We start from the raw sequence: 21058 nt of genomic DNA, 5'->3' as shown, positions 1-21058 counted from the left end.
CCGCAGCAATCTAATTTCCCCACAGGCATCGTCAATCATCTAATCTAATCCATCTGCCCCACCACTGTTTTTTATGGCCCTTGTAATACAGATGCTAGGTGTGCAGCTTGGAAATTGCATGAAACACTACATGTCAATCTGTGCAGGATTAAAATGACCCAAGGATGTCTGAGTTGACAAGAAATACAGGAGACGGGGGGTTTGGGGTGAAAAAAGCACTGACTTCTTTTGTTCAGGGTGTAAAAAAATATTCAATACCTTGAGAGAAAGGAAACCAACGACGACCAAATGTCTCCAGGTAACATTAAGGCTTTTCAAAGAGGGATGATGGATCAAACTAATAGTCCCAGTAGAGCAGTTATCTTTTCTATTTCCTCCTCTACAGGGAGGTCAGACATCACGCAGCTGCTGGTGTTTTATGGTTTTCTTACAGATATTTGATGAAGCCATCCAGGCTTTAACATTTACATTTTTGGACTTTTATTTTGAAGTTTCCACGTTCAAGAAGCAGCATGAGCCTTATTCCAACTGGATGACTGTCAACAATTCAGCATGTGTGTACAAAGTGTGTGTTTTTTTTACCCAGCCCAAGACCAACTGCCAGTTAAACACCATTAGAGTAAAAATGGAAGCTGTAAGAAAACCTGAAATAGGGGATCGAACTGTGTCGATTTAACATGGGAGTCTATTGGGATAAACATCTTCTGCAATAATGAAATGAGAGAAAATGTTAATGTTGTATTGATGAGAGAGAGATGGATTACATTTATGACAATCTATAATGTGCCCAACCCATTGCTGCTTGGATAAAGTCTAACAGATATTGGTTGTGAGGTGGTGCCAGAGCAAAAACCAAGGATTTTAAAGGCTTTAAGAAGAAAATGAACAGAGAGACCGGGGGACAGCTGTGGCGTGTTGTGGCTATTTCACAGACAATCAACTCTGGTGATGAAACTGTTCACTAATTGTCGTGTGAATCAATAATTAATGGTATATTTTCCCAGCACTTGTTTTGACAGCTACGTCAATTCTTGAACTTAGTTTGTTGAAACTTTATTGCTGGAAGACAAACAGTCGCTCTGCCACCGCTGAAATAAAATCAATATCTGGCTCGGCTCCTAGAACTGCAGGACATGTAGAAAAATACACTTACGCTGTTTAACTACAAGGAAACGTTTGCCACACAGTAAAAGACATAAACATTTCCAGTGATTACATATAGAATGACTTATTTAGTCTTTGGTCTAATCCCCAATAAGAAATATAATATGTAACATACATGCCCCTTTATCAAGAGTGATGTTGCCAAATATGTCAAATATATATTATTTTCACATGTATATACATTCTCTATCTTCCTTTTTAAGATAAATAAGAGTAGCATTTTGTAAAATATAGTCAAATTTGGATCGGCATAAATAGTACAAGGTCACATATTGTACATTTTCCCTCTGATTTATTTTTAGTGTTGATCTATGAGTAAAAATATTTGTGGTTTTAAGAACCAAAAACTAAATCGTGCAAGTGTTGAATGGCCGGTCCAGGTGGTTTGTTGTGACATCACAAAGTTACAGAAGTCCTAACAGCTCATTCTAACGCTCAGTTTCTGAATACGGGTGTGTATTTCTCTGTGGACTGAGACTTTGAATCTTTTACAGTATTCCTAATCTATAACCTAATCTCTACGCCCAAGCATTTAATATATATATAGTATATATATAAAAAAATATATATACAGTTTTTATATTCTCCAACTCAAAGGACAATCAAAGACTTATTGTAATCACTTCATTCAAAGAGAAGTCTGAATGCAAACAGCTTATTTAATTCTACTTGAGAAATGTCACCATGCATTCCTGTACTGATTACAAATGAAATGGTAGCCTCCATGAAAAACACCCTGCTATTTAAACTGGAAGGCAGTGCCACTGTTAAACTCTGCTTTAAGTGTTTCAGGCTGTGTAACAGCATTTTAATGCATTTCCAACACCTCCATCTGGACGGACTACTTTCTTTGGGAGGGAGATGGAAAGAAGGTAGGGGGAAAAAAATAAAGGAGAGATGGATGACAGGAGGCAGAAAGTGGAGGAGGGAGACACATCAAAGAGGAGAGGTTTCTGTGGAAGCTGAGGGGAGATGAGGAAAAAGGTAAGTCTCCATCAAACACAAGAGCTTCCTTTGCTTCAAACAGTCCCAGCACAGAGGCTGCATGAAACAAGATACCTTACACTAAACTGGTGTCCAACTGCGCCTCTGGGAGAGTCTGGGTCTGTGTGTTTGCATGTTTTCACACAGCTCGGAGCTTGGACAGTGATTCTGTACATTAAGGTGACGGCTGCTCCTTCACCACTGCCACCATCCTAACCTCCTCTGGCTCATCCTTAAGGGAAGGACATGTCTAATTTAAGACACGTATGAAACAAAACCATTTTTGAAAACGTTCCATCAGAGGGTAAACAGCCACTACTAAAGGTGCAGTCCATTAAAATGCTAAATATGATGCACTGAGGCTGGCCTGTGGAGGTTTTGGGTATGTACCAGAGCATATTCATGTGCCAACAGACACAAAGACAGAGGAGAAGAAACCTGCAAGCTGCTAAACATGGACGCAAGTATTAAATATCTTAAAAAGGCATTTTTGCAATAATATTTTTTGTTAATCTATTGTAAACACAGTTGGTTCACATCTTTAAAAGAAGATTTTGACATTTTGAGAGCCATACAATTCATGTTATTGCTACTTTAGACTAGACCGTATGTTAAACACGATGCTAAAACTAGCAGATAACTAATGCATAAAGACTAGAAACAGGGGGAATCGGTATCCTGCCCCTTTCAATAAAATCCACCAATCAGCCTCTCTGAAGCTCAGTACTAAATCATTTGTATGTTATTAATTTAATCTGTATGTATTTTAAGTAATAAAGCATTTTCCGCTGACTAAATGCAGCAGCTCATGTGCTCTTCACTGGATTACAGTATTTGGAGATGGTGGCCAGCTGCACGGGTGCTGTTGCAGGCCTGTGGTGGCAGCAGCAGGTTGCTGACGACGTACCTGCGGCCCCACAGAGCTGCAGACAGACAGCAGCAGCAGCAGCAGCAGCCGGGGCCCCGAAACAGGCCGACCTGCGGTTCAGCACCGGGGGCCGGCAGACCCCGTTCAGCTGTGAAATCAAACTAACAAGCTGCTGCTCTCAGTCAGCCTCGGAGGAAGAAAACATGGAGGTGCATATGTTCAAGCATTTACCTGGCAGACGCGATGGCAGGCTTGAAGTTATCATAATGAAGCGCGGGCACAAAAACCAGTAAACATGCGGTATCTGAAACTGACTCTGATGTGATGAGAAGAATTTAGAGGATGAGTTACACTCATCATAAGATGGGCCACTGAGCCAGTGGAAATGTTTTGTGTGGCTCTGGAGGAGCTGCGATAACTATCTGCCTTCTCTCTGTTCTGGCTCGAGACTTAACATTTACAACAGGAGCCACAGTGTTACCAACTGGGCGTGTGGAGTTTGAAAGATGTGGGCATCTATCAGGGAGGAAGATGCTATCAAGTTGCATAATGGGAAGTGTAGGATCCAGTGTTGCCTTTATTTTGTTTTGTTTCCGTGGTGTGATTCATTGTGGGGAGTAAAACTCTGAATATCTTGGCTGCTGTTGCTTCGATTTGGACTTTTTCTTTTTAAAAGTCTCTTTCTCACAGGTTCTTTAACTTTACATAAGCGCTTTGATATAACCTGTTGTTATGACAGATTGTCCACTACTTTCTCTGAACCTAATGTTTTGACTACTACATCTGATGTTTCTAACACTTTTCTTTAATTGTCAATGTGAACGGTGGCAAATACCATCTGTGCTTGTTTTTGTAGATGATTAATGTGTGAGTTTATGGCATCCTACTTTTATAGAAATACCTGGGTGATGGGTGATGTACACAGTGACAATTACAACTAAATAACTGTTAATTTGCACGTTAAACTGTGTTCTTTAGCAATATGTATAAAATCTGTGCATTTCTTCATCACAATGGACGATAATAGAAACGATAAACCATTTATCACCACTGTTTGCTGCAATTTCCGCGATGGAGCGCGCTTAGGCAGGATGCAAACCAGATTAAAATGCGCTTAACTCGTATAAAATCACCGTAAATCACCACGAGTGGCTCACAGCGAAAAGCATCCACGGCGTTGGAAGGCCCCGGCAAAGTGCATTAAGTTTGAAGCAGTTGAAAACTGAGCGTCTCAGCGCTGCGAAGGTGAGCCGTGATCGCCCCGCTGAGCAGAAGCTGGAGCTTGATTGGTTCTGATTAGTGAATAAATCAAACAGGTATCAAATCAACCCGGGCCAATTGCCTCCTACTCACACCTTGATTAGGTTCATGCACCCAAACACGTTCCCCCAGTTGAGAAACACTCTCTTTCAGTTACACAAACACACACACCAGTCTACCCTGTAATTGGCAAACTCTCCCTGCCTCCATCCACGCCAGCTGTAATTAGTGTGCCAGCAACAATGCTTGTTTGTCAAAAAACACACACACACACATACACACACACACACACACATACACACACACGTGCACATACACAGTGTTCATCCCATCCTCTCTTATCCCTCAGCTGACACCCTTTGATACACCCACACACAAATACACACACACACACACACACACACATACACGCACAAATGCTATTCAGCCTTCTGTGACGCTCGGGGCAGTTAGTATTTACTAATCCTCTCATTTCGCTGCAAATCTTACACATCGCTCCCTGAATTCTGACATAACGTCGGCAACTAATTCACATCAGCATATCCACCGTTTTAAAATTTACACTAACGCTACAAACTAACTACATGTCTGACTCGCCAGGGGAAGACAATCTGTCCTCTTTACTGATTCACTCATGAAAAATATTCATTAATTCTTGCAAGAAAATGACGACTGCTGCTGACAACTTTGATCTTTCGACTTAAGCTCAATTAAGAAGCTTTCTGATTAAGTGAGCTCCAATAAATAATTGACAACACATCTGAGTGACTTGATTGTTTCCAATGTACTTGTTTGTCTTTTAAGGAAAATAATAATAAAAAAAAGGGGTGTAAATGAGTTCTTAATAGATGCTTGCATGAAACAGTGTCAAAAAAACAAAGCTAAACTGTCAGTCAGAATCAGCATTGCTCCTGTATTACATGATGAGAATTGCTATTCACATATTGTGTATTTTTTTATTATGCATGTTATTATTACACTAGTTTTCACTTTTTCTAACAACTTATTTTATGTGTTGAGTGTATTTTTTTTGGATTTGCAAGGGTCAAAACCCTCCAAACTCTGTAAATGCCAAGTATTGCTCCAACTATAGCCCCAAGAAAAACACTCCAACATGTGGAGAAATCCATAGTTTTGACAGAGCTGCGAGGAGAAGCCTCAGTTGCTGCGCTATGTTTAGAAAAATCACCGCTCCGAGGAGGGAGGAGGGTTCAACGCACCATAAATTAGTACCAGAATGTTGAATCACAGCTAAGATTTTTGAAAGTCAAAAGCAGCGCATTTCCCTTCAAGAGCGTTATATCTCCAGCTAGGATCTGACCTCTTGGTGCTCGAGTGAGGGCGCTGGGCAGAGGCCAGCTGCTGCAAGCCCAGAGTGGGGCTGTGGAAGAGGAGGCCGCTGCGTCGGAGCAGTTTCTTCTTCATGGCTGCCAGGCTGCTCCACTCATGCACGAACCTCAGCACCTGCAGGGGCGACGCAACATTCATAGTCAATTTCAGGCTGGAACCAAAAAAACCACTGGAGCCTTCATCTTCAGCACAAATTGATAGTCTGGACATTGGCGCCTCTTCAAAAGCAAAACATTTTTCTTTTTCAATTTTGAAAAAAATAACAACATTTGGGCTAAAAACAAACAATCTGAACCTTGCAGAGCACACACACACACATGCACACGCACACACTGATACACACAGGTTTTCCAGCTAGCTGAACAAAAGCCATCAAACCCAGAGAGAGCCGTATACGTTTTCAGCCAAATCAAGAATTCAAAGAAAATCCCCTGGCAAAATGACAAATAGCACACGAAGCACCAAGTCCTAATGGGCAATATACCTCCATATATTACACTTGAGGAGTGTTTTTTACCCCATGAATGATACCTTCGCTTACAAAAAGATTACTTCTGTGAGGATAAAACTCAATATGCATCATAAAGACACTTTTCAAAGCTATCATAACAGCAGTTTGTGCTTTGTTGGCGTTTTAACAGGCGAATTGTTCATATTTTGACAGAAATATGACAAAACTCAAGAACCTAACGATCCCAAAAGGAGTGTGACAAATTCCTTCTGTTGTAACAAGCACAGATACAGAAGAGAACAAATTAAAAACCAAAAAAGATGAGAAGAAAAAAAAAAACACGAGTTATACATGTTTGTGTCTTTGTAAATCTTGCAAGCAACTCAATACATAATTATGTGAAACCGTTGCTCAAGTATCAGGCATTCAGGTTGCATTATGGGTAAGATTCATGCCTTTGTTGTCAACATATTGCGTTTCATTCCCTCCCTCTCTTCATGTCTCCTGTCATTTGTCAGCTGCCCACTCGCTACAGAGGATAAAAAGGCTGTAATAGGCAACTCAAGGAGTGAGTGTGAAATGTAAACCCTTGGCCTCGCTTATTGTGGAAATTAAATACAGCTGTGAAATATTTTACTCATGTTTAAAATATTAATCAAAGCTGGTTTGGCGATTTCTTTCTTTTTTCAAGGTTTATTTTACTGCAAGTGCCATTAAATCGTGTGTCTGAGGCATTTATGGAACATCGGTAAAGTGGGATTCTCCAGTTTCCTGCTCTGAACCTGTGGGAAACACTGCAAATAAGAAAATAAAACAACAATACGTGATGAGAATCATTCTTCCAGGATTAATTACAGCTGATATATATACTGCACCACCAAAAGTAACACCATAATGATGCTGTATTAGATTCTAGTTATTATTAAAGAGGCATTTACAGCTAAGAAGATGTCAAAACACTGCAGACAGGATGGATGTAAATGTCATACAGTGCGCTGAAGGTACAGTACAGTAAGCTTAAGCGATGCCCTGAGACGATGCCAGTTTCATGAGGCCTCGCCCCGCTCCCTGAAGGAGTCAAGGAGTTGAATCAGGTGTGAAAAGTCGTGACTAAGTGGGGAGAGTGGGATGGCGTTTCCTGTCTCCAGCTGCTCATAAAGTCACAGGGGTTAATAGGTGAGTGTCAGACGGTGTGTGGGCGGAAAAACCGTGAGGGCTTTGATTTATCAAAGAGGATCTGGACAAAGCTGCATGTTAATCACAAAAATAACGGGTCCCATATGAAGCAAAATTGGATATCAGTGAAATATCTACATAGTGTAAACTCAGCTGTATTGAAATTAAACATTAAGTGACAACATACAGTCTTATTTTTCTTCTTTTCTTGGATAAGTGGGCAGTTATTGTCCATAATAGATCCTGCATGCTCCATACTTGTCCAGAAACTATTAAAGAGACATGATTTAACCACACTGTTGCACTGGCTGACACGTTCCTTCATCAAGACCCAATTACAGCAGCGTTTAAAATAACATTTCCACAGCAAAAATCAGCTCATTCCACATAATTACAGTGCTCAGTGGATTCACTCACAGGGACGAAATATATTCAGGTTGACTTCAACTTCTGACACATGCATTAAGGCTTGTTGATGAATAGTGAGCCATCTAATCATCTTCCTGAGCGCCTTTTGCCAAAAACCATATATTCAAGGTCTAATTTTAAAGACTTGTGGCTTCAGTGGGAACTAATAGGCAGGAAAATATGGAATTATAATAGACTTGAACACACATTTCTTATAATATTCACTTTCCTAATGACTGACCATTGTTGGGAAGCCTCGGTCTGGAGTGTGGACTGTTGTAGAGCTGAGTTTGCACAAGACGTGTTGCTGCCCACGTTAAACCGCGTGCTCGGTATTGATTCTGATGGACGATTGGAGTGTAACAGGGCGTGAATGATGGGTCAGGGGAGGGATGCAACTCACGCCTCGGTTTTACAAACCGACATAAACAAGTGACAGGTGGGGCGTCCGTCAGCGGCTCTATTACTGCCACAGCAGATTGCAGGATTTAATATTAGCTGGTTGGCGTGCGGGGTCGTTTGAGGTGATGAGCCGTCTCCTTTAACGACCCTCATAAAACGGCACTTTCTCTTTTTGCCCGGTCTCCTTGGCTGCTCAAAACCCCCAAACCGCCCCCTCTCTTTTCTCCTCTCTCCATCATCCCACAAACCTCCCTCCTTCCTCCCTCCTCCTCCTCCCTCGGCGCTCCGGGCTCTGCAGTGGTGAAGGTGGGCGTCCGCACTCTTCCTCTTCCTCTTCCTCCTTCTCTTCCATCGTGATCGGTGGTGGTGGTGTCATTAGATTCACACAACGGCGGCGGTGACACAAACATATCTGTTAGGTTTAATCACCCCCACAGCTTCATCTTCATCTTCACCGGGTCAGAGGAAGTGGGGGAGCGAGCGAGCGAGCTCCTGTGTGACTGTGATATCACTCTGAATTATCTTAGTCTAAAATTAAGGTGATTCTGAAGAAGCCTGCGGGCGCACAAACGGAAAAACTTTCAACTGCACTCGTGAGGATATGCTGAATTTCCTGTCATCTTGGAAACAATATCACATCACAGCTTTACCCGTCTTTCTAATCAATCATGAGAAGAAAATATTGGCTTTTTTTTTTCTTTTTTCTTTTTTAACCAACCTAAAAGCCAAATCCTTTAAGGCGTTTTTACGGTAATGACATTAACTGGGTACACCTCCCACGAGTAAACACACCCACACACATTCATGAATATCAAAACACATGCAAGAGACACACATATATATATATATACACACACACACAATACACGCAGCCTGGCGGGAAGGGCAGACCTGTATTCGATTTTCCCGGCGCCGGCTGAAGGCCTCGGGCAGCTCGTCCCAGTTGGTTAGTTTGATGTCCAGAGGGACGAAGCTCAAGTTCAACGTGGTACCGTCCTAACAGATGAAGAGACAGAGACGGAGAAGACAGCCTTAAGCACAAAGATTTGTTACCGCTATTACCACCACTGCTCCTACTTATACCACCATCACTCTCACTGTGGCTTAGCCTCCTCTTACTCTGTGTATATAATATATAAAATACACATGTACTGCTCTCTGGTCTGTTGGTTTTAGAACGTTTTTACTGTGCTATGATCTTGAGGGGTGAATTCATGAACATGCTAACAGATTTAAGCAGCATATAAAGACAATAAATGGTTTTAATGTGGTTGTAAGCAGCTGTAACTCCTCCTGTTCGGAAAGAAATGTAGAAAGAAATGTGGTTAAAAGTGTTGCAAGCAAAAAGGCACACGTATGATGATGATTTAGGAACTACAGGTAAATGGCAGCTGGTAATTTAAGTATTTAAACCTATTTTAGTGAGAAAAATCTGTATTTTTGGCTGAAATTGTCAAATAGGAATAACTGTATTGATCCCCAAAGGGAAATTCATTGCGTATTATGAGTGTGAGTGTGATACGGTCAAGGTAAACGGCTGAAATACCCTCTCTCTCTCTCTCTCTCTGTCTCTCTCTCTCACCCACACACCATTAAACGCACTCAGTGGGTCTTTGAAGCGGTAAATGTCCCTGCGTTCGGTGGCGCCACCGCTCTACACACGGTCCCTTCATGGTTCTTTGGAGGTTCCTGCCTGGCTCCTCGTGTTTTTCCTGCCCAAACAGTTGGCGATGCGTGGGACTTTTGCTGCTGACTCACTGGCGTAATCAAAGCAAACAGACACACAGCAACAACCACGCGCCTTTACTCGCTCGGTGTCCTTCGAAGTGAATGACGACGCAGCAGCGGCAGCAGAAGAGACGTTGTTGTTTTTGTTCCCTCGCCTGACAAGAATAAATGTCAGTGTAATATTGTGGATATATAACTAATGGAGAGGGAGGGAGACAAACCGACCGGATGCTATCAAATAAGCACCACCTTTATGAGTCAACAAAGGGCCATGAAGACAACTGTCATGAGAAATTACAAGGGACATTTCCCTACATGCTGAGCTCATGAAACAGTTCAAAAGTTTCCACAGTGGGTCAGGTAATTACTGAGCTTCGAACTCGGCTGACATCAAATGAATGGACAGAATTAACGACTGGGTTCATGCATCCCATCAGGCCACCAAACAGGATACACAACAAGAGAAGAGCATCCTCACAGAGAAGCAAGGCATGGCTGTTGGCTCCACTTGACTGGTATAAAACACTTCTTATGATTTAATTGTAGAGAGCCATTGGTTCAAAAGACGTTAAATTGATCACTCATAGGAATAAGATACTCTGGGTGTGTGACATTCAATCGGCCAATCAGAACAGCATCTCCCATTTCCCTTGCAGCCAGGTCTTGCTTACGCTTTGGTAGATTTGTCCAGGTAGTAAGACAGACTGTCTCTCTGCAGAGGAAACACAACAGGAGGCTGATTATAGCTCACGGTGCTCACTCTCTATTTCTCTCACAAAATGAAAAAAAAAGACAAGAGAAATTAGCACCAAAAATGTTAATTTCAACCATGAAAATCAACCAGAAAACCACACATTCTGTCTGTCTGTCTGTGTTCTCCACGCCGAATTAGCTCGGTATCTTTATCATGCACGGTTAGAATCACAGAAATATTGCGTCATTGACTTCAGACCTTGTTTCTATTTGGACAGTTACGCAATCGCTTACAGCTTTTTCTCAAGATAGCAACAAACTAACAGTGTGGCCAACAACCACACCTCATCACACAGCAGATTGGTGTGAGTGGATTTGATATTTATATGTCAACGGGTGCCGGGTGGGAAAATGACAGACACAACTTGCAAAGACATTTGTGTTTTTGTGTAAAAAGTGGAAGGTTGATTCTGTCTGAATCATCTCGATTACTACAAGGTAAGACCATGAAGAAAATACTATTTGTACTGTAGTCGGCTACAAAACTAGTGCAGAAGTGAGATCATCTGTAAAACATAATGTGTTTGGATGCAACATGTAAAATAGGATCAACTGTCGCTCCATGACAATAAACCACGTCACCAGTTTTGTTGCGTTTACATGTAATTAGTTTGACTGTAGCTCGGTTTGTGCTACATTTACAGGTACCTTCAGCCAAGCAATCAGATCTTTAATGACTAAACTTGCAGAACTTAAATCTAATTACATCCTCTTTATTCTTTATCAGTTGCCATGGCAATTCCTCGTGGTAACCAAGGCGCCTGTTAGTGATCTCCCTTGTTTTCTTCCCTCTAATATATACCTCCGCTACTTTGAAGATAATGCTTCTCTTTTGACAGAACACATGTATTCGCAGCAAAAAATAATGAGGATTATGAAGAGTGTAAAAAAGCACCTTATACCCACAAGAATGTGCTCGGCTGTTATTAGAGGTAATCATACTGCTGCGCCTTGGAGGTAACCAAGTAATCACTGTAAAAAAATAAAAAGCTAACCATGATAAAAAAACATTTTCTCAGTTATTGCTGCTTCATTAGTGCTAACTACTGCCATTTTGAAGCGTGAGAAGCCAATTACCCCCGGTGTTAATTTCACTCAGTCCACAGTGATTGTGCCAGACACAAGGAAGAAGCTGACCAGTTGAATTTAGGCATAAAAGCCGCAATCTGGATTTCAGCTGCCGGAGCCACTTCAGGCACGGGAACGGCGGCCGGAGAGGACAGGCGGGAGACAGGAGAAAAGATGAAGTCTAAAGGTTAATACCTGCTGGCAGCCGACACATGGATTTGGAGATACAAATCAACATTAGGAAGTTTTTTCCTATGCTGTGCTGTAACCCTCAGTGCACTGAGGCCCACGTGTTTATTTGGATTATGGTAAAATAAATATCATGGGGAGTCAGGGGAACGGCGGAGCGGGTTGTGCTGTAACAGCATGGAGCAGGATTAGAGCTGTGCGAGATGTGATTGAAAAGAGGCATACTATCCTCCCCACTAACAAGCTCATGAGCAACAACAATATTATGGCTTCATTCCAAAAATCAGGTAACAAACATTTCAAAAAAATACGACACGAAGTCTAATATCTAAACAAATAAGGATTTTTGAAGGAAAGGCGTTATGCAATTTAATTGGTGTGCAGTATATTGTCCTTTCTCATATATAAAGTGTTGTGTCTGTGTACTTTATATTATATATAATACATGGTGCATGCTGCCACAATGTCCAAATAGATAACATGATATATATATGTCTATATTTTTTTGCAAGTATGGGCTGTGGTGATTATGGATGGTTATAGTGTCATCATAACATCTCAACAGATACGACAACATCGTGAGGAGTTAAACAAAATATGTGGAGTCACACAGCAGAGGATTTCAAATGAAGTTTAACACAGCATTATGTGTGTCTGAATCATACTGATGTGGGAAGCCCCACCCATCTGCTAGTCCTCGTCCTGACATGAAACAAAAACGCCCACCCTGCCTCCGAGCAGGGACACTGAATCCTTGAATAAAACAACTATTTGATGTGTAGAAAATGGACATAAAATTTCCTAATACTCTCAATATTTCTCTTTCAATCCCCGGTGACAAATCTTCCTCTTGATTGTGCACTGAGCGGCCCCCTGTGTGAATTCAACGCCGGGTCCAGGATTATCCCGACGTGACAGCTTTCCAGCCAGAATTCCCCCAGTTTATCATTTAAACGACAGTGGGGGACATTTATCTCCGCGGCTTATCGTCTCAGCCACGCGTACATGACACTTGTCTATTGCCGTCAGGGTAATATTCCATTGGAGATTCAGTCCGACACCTCGGTCCTCTCTATGTAAAACCGCCTTGTCTCTTATCTGCATTAGCGTTGAAGGAATCTGATCCCTCATGAATGAAACAAAAGGGCGTCAAGTGTCACAATCTGATCAATACGGAGGGTCTGTTGGCAAGTGGCACTCACCGAGGAGTGCCAAGAATGCACAGGAGTGTAATCAGAGCCAGACTGGGGTTAAACTATGGTCTGTCCTGCAGGAAGCTCCTGAGATGTCAGTGACAAAAGCTCCTGGAAGAGCATTTGACTGAATGAAACCCTGAAGGCTTCACACAAAAGGCCCCAGCAGGCGACAGTCTGCAGCTACACGATAGGTCGCTCCTTCAAAATAAATCAACAGAAGCTGCAGTCACAGGATATCAGTTTGAACCGTGCGTTCATACAGTACCAACCACCCATTTTCACCCCGACAAAGATCTGTCAATAAAAGAGGAAACAGTAATATTCAAGGCGGTACTCTGGTGTTTTAGTATTTCACTCGCATTAAGTTTGGGGACCTGAGAGAGGCATAAAAAATTAATGGTGAAAAATCGATGCAGCGAGGCTTAGTCACTCGTATTGACCCGAGCTGCGCATTTTTTCATTTGCTCTATTCCTGCTTCTGTCCTTTACCTTCCAGGAGCCATTACCAGCAATATTAGACATCTGCAAACACAATTCATGAGCCTCAGCGCTGATCAATTCATATAGAGTAGTATACATTTCCTAAAGGCAAACATTACCTACCTTATAGTCCGCTGCTTTGTGTTGTTGTAGGTAAAAGAGAACTGATGCTGAACTACACTGGTGCAGCTCAAACCTTCCCAGGTGTTTTGAGTTAATTAGCTGATTAGAGTATGACATCATTAGGTTACAATTGAACTTTTTCACATTGAGATACTGAATGTTGGGGTTTTTGTTAAATGCAAGCCATAATCACTACAATTAAAGGAAATAAAGACATGAAATAGTCCAGTCTGTGTGTAATTTATCTATTTAATATGAGTTTCACTATTTGAATTGGACAATATACTGAAATAAATTAACTTTTCCATGATATTGGTATGTATTGAGCATGGGTATGACATAATATGGGTTATTTTCTCAATATTTTCTTTTACCAGAAGGCCTATGTCGAGTAAAATGGTCTTGATATGTAAAATACTTCTTATTTCTACGACTTATTTCTGTGCTTAATATCTGGAATAAAATCCTGATCCGACTGTCTGTCTGAGAGCTGAGGACTAACAGGCGGAGGGGGTGTGTGTAGATGAAACACAAATAGTTGGTGGAGGGTTTGACGGAGGGGCGGCCCCTTGTGAAATCGTTCCGGTAATCCTTTGGTAATTCCTAAACCTTTAATTTACATTGAATGAAAGAATGGAAATGGATTTGAAGAGCTTCTCTTGTCCCCCTCTTTCACCTCACAGCCTCGAACTATCTTAGAAAGAAAAAAAAAACATTTGAAAAGACTCAGGCAGCTTCCTGTTCTTGTCATTATAGGCAGGAGTGAATTAGGTAAGAATGAAGTCTCAAGGTTATTCAGAATTTATTGTGCCAGACACTCAACTGTCGAATGTTTTTTTAAAATCCGAAGTGAAAAAACAAACACACTTGTAGCTGGAATAATTTGCAGCTTTTTTTCTGTAATTAATATTAGTTCAGAAATGATTTCATTCTCAATCTCTGACTTTCTTAATGCTGTCTTTAACTATTTTGTCACGTCTGTCTTATTTGCTAATTGGCAATGTTTGAAAGAACTCCACGTCTCTTACTTTTATAGCTGAGTTGTTGTTCACAGCTCTATCTTTAATAAAGAGATCCTGATGTCAATGAGACTTCCTCTTAAAAAAAAGAAAAAAAGAAAGAGGGAATTAATTATGTTTTGTTCGCACTTCAGCTGAATCCGACAGGAACACGCCGGCAAGGAACAAAACACTGTTTGGTGGGTATCAAAAATCCACGTGCCCTTTGGGTTTCACTTATTACACCAGACACTTGTGACTTTCATTTAGGAAATCAGAGGAGCTCCTGTTTCCTGACACTTTGGAGATAGGTTTACACATTTGCTTCTTTTTTTTTCGTAAATGGCTGCAGTGATAAGTGAAATTTAATTCAAAGCCCAGCAGGCAGACGTGACAAGATATCAACAAGAATTTACTCCAATATTTGAATATTTTTTCACTTTGCTGAAGCGTAAATGTGACATTGTTGAGTCCTGCTTCCTCTGAATGGAAGGATGCATTCATGACCTTGTGATCAATGTGTGGGGAATGTGTGAGGTCACATCTGAAGACAGTGGCCCCACTTAGCACTTGAGATGTGGGAGATGTAGATGTAGCATCTTTAAAAAGACAAACAATAGATCACATACACTCCAATATATCTTAGTTGTAAACATGTGAGCAGCTTTCAGTGATGCATTTCCATTTTAAGGCCTTGTGGCAACACAGAATGTGAGTAGATGTTTGTTTTTTTGTGTGGTACTATGTTTTTTTTTACTACGCTGCAGGCCGACCACCACACCAGTGTTTCTACTCTTGTGTTTTTCACTGGCAGGACTCAGTGCAGTTTACATAAGGGAACGTAAAGGCTGTTGATACTGTTCAAATAAAAAACAAGCTACTGCCTGGAAACTGATGTGAGATTCAGTGATGATTTGGTTTTGAATTCTGTATACGATTTTACAAAACGACAAATGTGTCCTTCAACTGATTTAATTTCAGTTTTTAAACAGAAACAATTAGTGAAGTTAATTTACAGAAATAGGGTTAGGGTGATATTATCAGATGTACTTTGATGTACTATTCCTGCGGCAACAGTAGCATTTTTTTATCAAATCTGGAGCACTTACATCTCTTATTGAATCCATTTTTCTTTGACTTGAAAATTGGAGATGCAAATAAAACATTACTGAGAATCAGAGATTTAATTGAAATCTATTATTTCTGATGAATCGATGTTTCACTGTAGAGACGGACATACAGTATGTAGCGACCGATTGCTTCAAAATGATTAAGTCTGCTGCAATGTAATGAAGTTGCATGACCCTACAGTGAAACTACAGAAACAGGAAGTGGCAGCACATGGCGAAAAGCAAGATTTTTAGTAGCTCTTGATAAATACTCTGACTGCCAAAGTACTTTTAATCTGTTATTCAATCCAGCAAGCAGAGAGCACAATATTTTATGTATTATGTATTTTAGTTTTTATACAATTTTATATAGTTTATGATATTTATTTAGTACTCAAATGTCTTCTTTCTCTTTGATGCTGCTGTGACAAACAAATTTCTTCTCAGGGATGGATAAAGTATAACCTAACCTAACTACATGTGTACACCAGCTTTCATGGTTAAACCTGTCACTGGGAAACTGAGGTTTTTGTACCCATCTGTCTCTTTAAAGGCTCTCTCTCTCTCTCTCTCTCTGTACCTGTCATTGCCTGAACGTTACAGGACACTCCACTAACCTGAAACCCAAACTGTGACTGATATAATTTCTGGTCACAACCCATAGATGAAACCTGAGGGCCTATAATTTAAAATAGAGCTGTGGCTTATTTTTCATAGGTGACTTACTCTACCCTCCTGATTCAGAACTTTTTTTTTTAAGTTTGTCAAGTTGAACTGGAAAATGTGAACAACTGTAAACTGATGTGATGAGCAGTGCACTCACTCACTCGTGCTTCTTTTCCCTCACAAATGATCCTTAGCGGAGCTCCGACCTCAGCCAAGTTTCATTTTGGCCTTTGGGGATGTAATTAACGCCATTAACCTCAATTAGCCATAGCTGATATTTGCCATTTGTCATTTAAACTGGCAAAAAAAAAAAAGTAATTTAATCAGAAGTGTGTTTACCTGAATGTGTCGATTGTCAGAATATGATAACGCTGCCAAAAACAAACTTTCCCTGCCTGCATGTGCAACGTGATGATTAGCTGCTGTCAGAGTCACACAAAGTACATCCAGGGTCTGAAAACATTCAGAGCTGAACATAAATTCTAATCTTTGTGCTTGGGAAAGATATCGAGTCGTTCAAAGTCAAGCGAAGTCACTGGTGACTCCGGACAAAGTGGAGTTGTGAGCCTTTTTTGATTTTCTACGGACGATTCATGAACCTAAACCTCTGGGTTTGTTGTTAAATTCTTATTCTGGGTTTGATCTCACCACAGACACCTGGCTGCTGTTTTTGGCTTTAACACACACACAAAACCAACACCTAAGTGTCACACAGCTTGGGGTAAAGGCATGACAGCGTCTATTCATAAAAAAATCATTATCAAAACATCTCCCCTTGTCCATAATTTGTGCACAGTGCAGTACTGTACCTTGGAGTAGAGATATATTCGGTCTGTGAACTGGCTGGCGCAGAACTGCAGGCCCGGGTAGACGGGATGGGTTGTGCTGGCGTCATCACCATCATTGTCCTCATCATCATCATTAGCATCAGCAGTGGAAGACAAACACACTGCAGCGCTCCGGTCTGCAGGGAGAGAGGAGGAGGCTGACTAATATCTCACAGAGTATATATTATTGGCTCATTACTGGCTTTCACAGCTTTATTGGTACCTCTATTTGCTCCTCTGGTGATGCAATGACTAGCAGGGACATAAACCTCCAGCAGCTTTTCAGATTTATTCATACCGAGCACAATATTGGGAGGATATGACATTTGAAGCAGAACATCTAAATGCGTATGCATATAGAGAAAGGCAAAGAATTACCTTATATTTATGTTTATTGCTTTTAAACATTTGATCATAGAATCTAAAATGAGAACGCTGAAGTAGTTATCTGTGACATTGTCATATAAACGACTTTGCTTGTTGCTATCACCAGGTGATATAACAATGAACCTACATGCAGGGGTCTAAAAAAAAAAAAAAACAGTGAATCTTCAATTATGCCTCTTTTTTTCCGCTCACTTAGCTCCCACCGTGGTTTTGACTGTGCCACACTGTCAATGAGCAACGAAGAGACAGGAGCACCGGGTAAAGACCGGAAGTCTGATCGGATAAATGCTGAGACATGCTTTACTTGATGCTATAACTGCATTATAACTCATTATAAGTATGGTTATAATGCATTATAGAGATACTGTAGGCGTCAAATAAAGAGTTACCAAAAGTTTCTTAGAAACTGTGTTGTGTATTCTCTGTGTTTGTGTAAAGGTTAAGCAAATTAGCTAACCAAGGCTAGTTGCACCTTAAATCTAACTCTGTAGACAGAAAAATGAAAAGGAAAAAAGTATTCCTTCAAAGTTTAATATGTAATGCTATTTCTTTGACAGAAATGTCCCGATCCATTTTTCACAAGTTAACTCGACAGCGAGAGAGTGAAAGAGAGAGAGAGAGACTGATGAAACGACAGTCAGTGGCGGAGAGAAACAGAGAAAGAGAAAAAAGAGAGAGTAGGTCATTAATGTCAGCGATGTAGCTTGCTCATCCTGCCAGCATCCAGCAAGAAAAGGTCAGGCGGTGGAAATGAGACCGCCGCCGCTCGACCACGCTTCATTTAGACAATGACCTATAACACTCCAATGATACTTGCCTTAAATCACTCTGCGTGGCCAGTTGTCTGCCTTGTCTGTGTGCACGCGCCTGTGTCTGCGTGTGTGTGTGTGTCCATTTGGCTTGCTAATAGGGTGAAAATACCGACACAGCCTGACGCCTGAGTGTTTCTGATGAACAAGTGCTGCCATGTACCTGAACCGGGTCTCCGGTGGTCATGGGACAAATCAGCTTTTTGTACAGAAACACTGTCTAAGAAGGTCTGAGTTGATGGAAAAACAGACCGAACCAAATATATAGTATATATATATATATACACTCTCCAGTATCGCAGCCAAGAAATTCAGATTACGGCCGCTTTCAACCGATATGGGCAAACTATTTATCACTTTAATGTTGAGATGCAGCTCATCTAAGTAGTTCAGAAACAGTGGGGAAGCTGTGTATGATCACTGAATCATATTTTATATCATCATCTCTTCTCTACCTCATCTGCAGAGTAAGCAGACTTACATATCAGACTCTATTTCTATTCAGCTTTTCCCATCCTTTATCTGCTGCCTTGATACATTCAGCTTGGAGTGTATTTTGGTTGTATATTTCTGCGGCATTAATTCCATCAGAAGCACAACAACAGAGCCTTGTCATGCTCGCCACCCCGCTGCTCCGCGTTTGTCTCTCAACACAAACACTGCTTCCATCATCCACTATTTCATCCCTGTCACTTTTTGGTTTTTGACTGTCAAGAGTTTCAAACTTGCTGTTATTTGAAATGGTAGCTACTGCTCCCACTGCTTCTTTTTTTATATATATATTTGTGATGCAATCTGATGTTAAGGTAAGAGGTTTAAAGGTGAGATCATCCTAATGAGTAATTTCCTTCCCTTGACCTTTGCTTGCACCGCGTCTATATCTTTCATTTTTATGTTGCTCCAGTCTTAGAGGTGTAATTTTTTTTGCACGATCTGGTACAAGCTGTTCTGATCTCGTGTGAAGGGGCCAGCCACTCCGTGTCTGAAAATATAAAAGCGACCAGCTAAGAGAAAAGCGTTAAGGCTACAAGTCTGGAGCCAAAACATTTTTAAGACACTAGCTTTTCACAAAAATCCCATCTTTCTGTCCCTCCACATCTGTCATGAAGCTTCCCAGCAGCTCTGCAATGTGCACCCCATTTTTGTAGTAAGCACCCCCCTACTCCTCTTTCCTCCTCCTCCCATTCTCCTGTTTGCAGTGGCAGAACACGCCAGCTGCATTAAGTGGGCCATTTATACGATGGGGGCAATTCATCTTACAAAGCCGTCTTATTAGACTGTCACTTACACAGTATGAACAGTGCCTTCAGAACACCCCGAGGGATTTATCTGTTATTTTACTGCAAGAGAAAGAAAACAACGCCTAATTGGACTGAGTCATCTCATCTTCTGCAGGATCGAAACAAAAAGATATGAAAAAAATCTAAATGCGTTCCTCAAGTATGAAGACGTTTTGGCGTTTTGGCTGAAGTGTTGGAAGTTGCATCCTAGAAAACAAACAAACAAACACACAACAACAACAAAAAAAACTCTGAGTATCCGTGTTGAGATGTTTGGGTCATGCAGATAGACGGAGCGACAGACAGTAAGGAGAGAGAGAGAGAGAGACCAGGAGGTGGAGGAGGAGGAGTGATTGCCTGTCTGTGCTCTGAGGAAAGTAATCTCAGAGCAATCAAGAGGTGGGGGCGGCCGACAGCTCTGCGGTTTGCCTTCTAAAACCACGGGCAGGTAGAGGGAAAATTATTAGGCACCGCTCCTGACCCCATAGGTCACTTTTATTGGACAACTGCTGTGTTTCGTATTAAATCCACACTGCCACAGACAGACTGACAACAGCATGTAACTAACACACTGACTAACCACCAAAGGGACAGGCACACGGACAGGAGGAGAGATAGATGAATGGATTTTGAACGTGTCTAAAATGATAATATATATATATACTATATACATATATATACGTATATACATAGGTTTTTAAGTTTCATCAAATTAGAAGTCGGAGGAAGTACAGTATGCACTTTTTTGGATGGATGGATGGATGGATGGATGGATGGATGGATGGATGGATGGATAGATAGATAGATAGATAGATAGATAGATAGATAGATAGATAGATAGATAGATAGATAGATAGATAGATAGATAGATAGATAGATAGATAGATAGATAGATAGATAGATAGATAGATAGATAGATAGATAGATAGATAACACTTTTTTATAATAGATAGATAGTTACTAGATAGATAGACAGACAGACAGATAGATAGATAACACTATTTTTTATAATAGATAGATAACACTTTTTTATAATAGATAGATAGATAGATAGATAGATAGATAGATAGATAGATAGATAGATAGATAGATAGATAGATAGATAGATAGATAGATAGATAGATAGATAGATAGATAGATAGATAGATAGATAGATAGATAGATAGATAGATAGATAGATAGATAGATAGATAGATAGATAGATAGATATTAGTTGGCTCTGAGGAAAAGGCTACACAGGGGCCAGCTCGGCGTCCAGCTGTGTCTTTAGTGCTGCCATTTCTGATCGACAGTGAAGCTTTTATCTCTCCCCTGGAGTCGCTCTAAACGGAGGTGTTTTGGAGAAGAAAAAGAAAGAAAGCGGCCCCCTTTTCGCTCACCTT

At 40.9% G+C, this 21058-nt stretch overlaps 1 protein-coding gene across 1 annotated transcript in view; it reads right to left on the bottom strand.

Annotated features, from left to right (window-relative positions):
• The window catches only part of zranb3 (zinc finger, RAN-binding domain containing 3), a 72724-nt gene that overhangs the window by 10129 nt on the left and 41537 nt on the right, over positions 1-21058 (bottom strand). Inside the window, exons 15-17 of the mRNA XM_083992097.1 lie at positions 17183-17337; positions 8955-9059; positions 5598-5740 (exon numbers count right to left, since the gene is read on the bottom strand). Coding sequence (XP_083848223.1) covers positions 5598-5740; positions 8955-9059; positions 17183-17337 — 403 coding nt within the window. The remainder of the gene's footprint in view (positions 1-5597; positions 5741-8954; positions 9060-17182; positions 17338-21058) is intronic.

This window comes from Trachurus trachurus (genome assembly GCF_905171665.1).
Source record: "Trachurus trachurus genome assembly, chromosome: 2".
Taxonomy (NCBI): domain Eukaryota; kingdom Metazoa; phylum Chordata; class Actinopteri; order Carangiformes; family Carangidae; genus Trachurus; species Trachurus trachurus.
The sequence above is the reverse complement of the archived record's forward strand: the minus strand, read 5'-3'. Positions and strand labels throughout refer to the sequence as shown.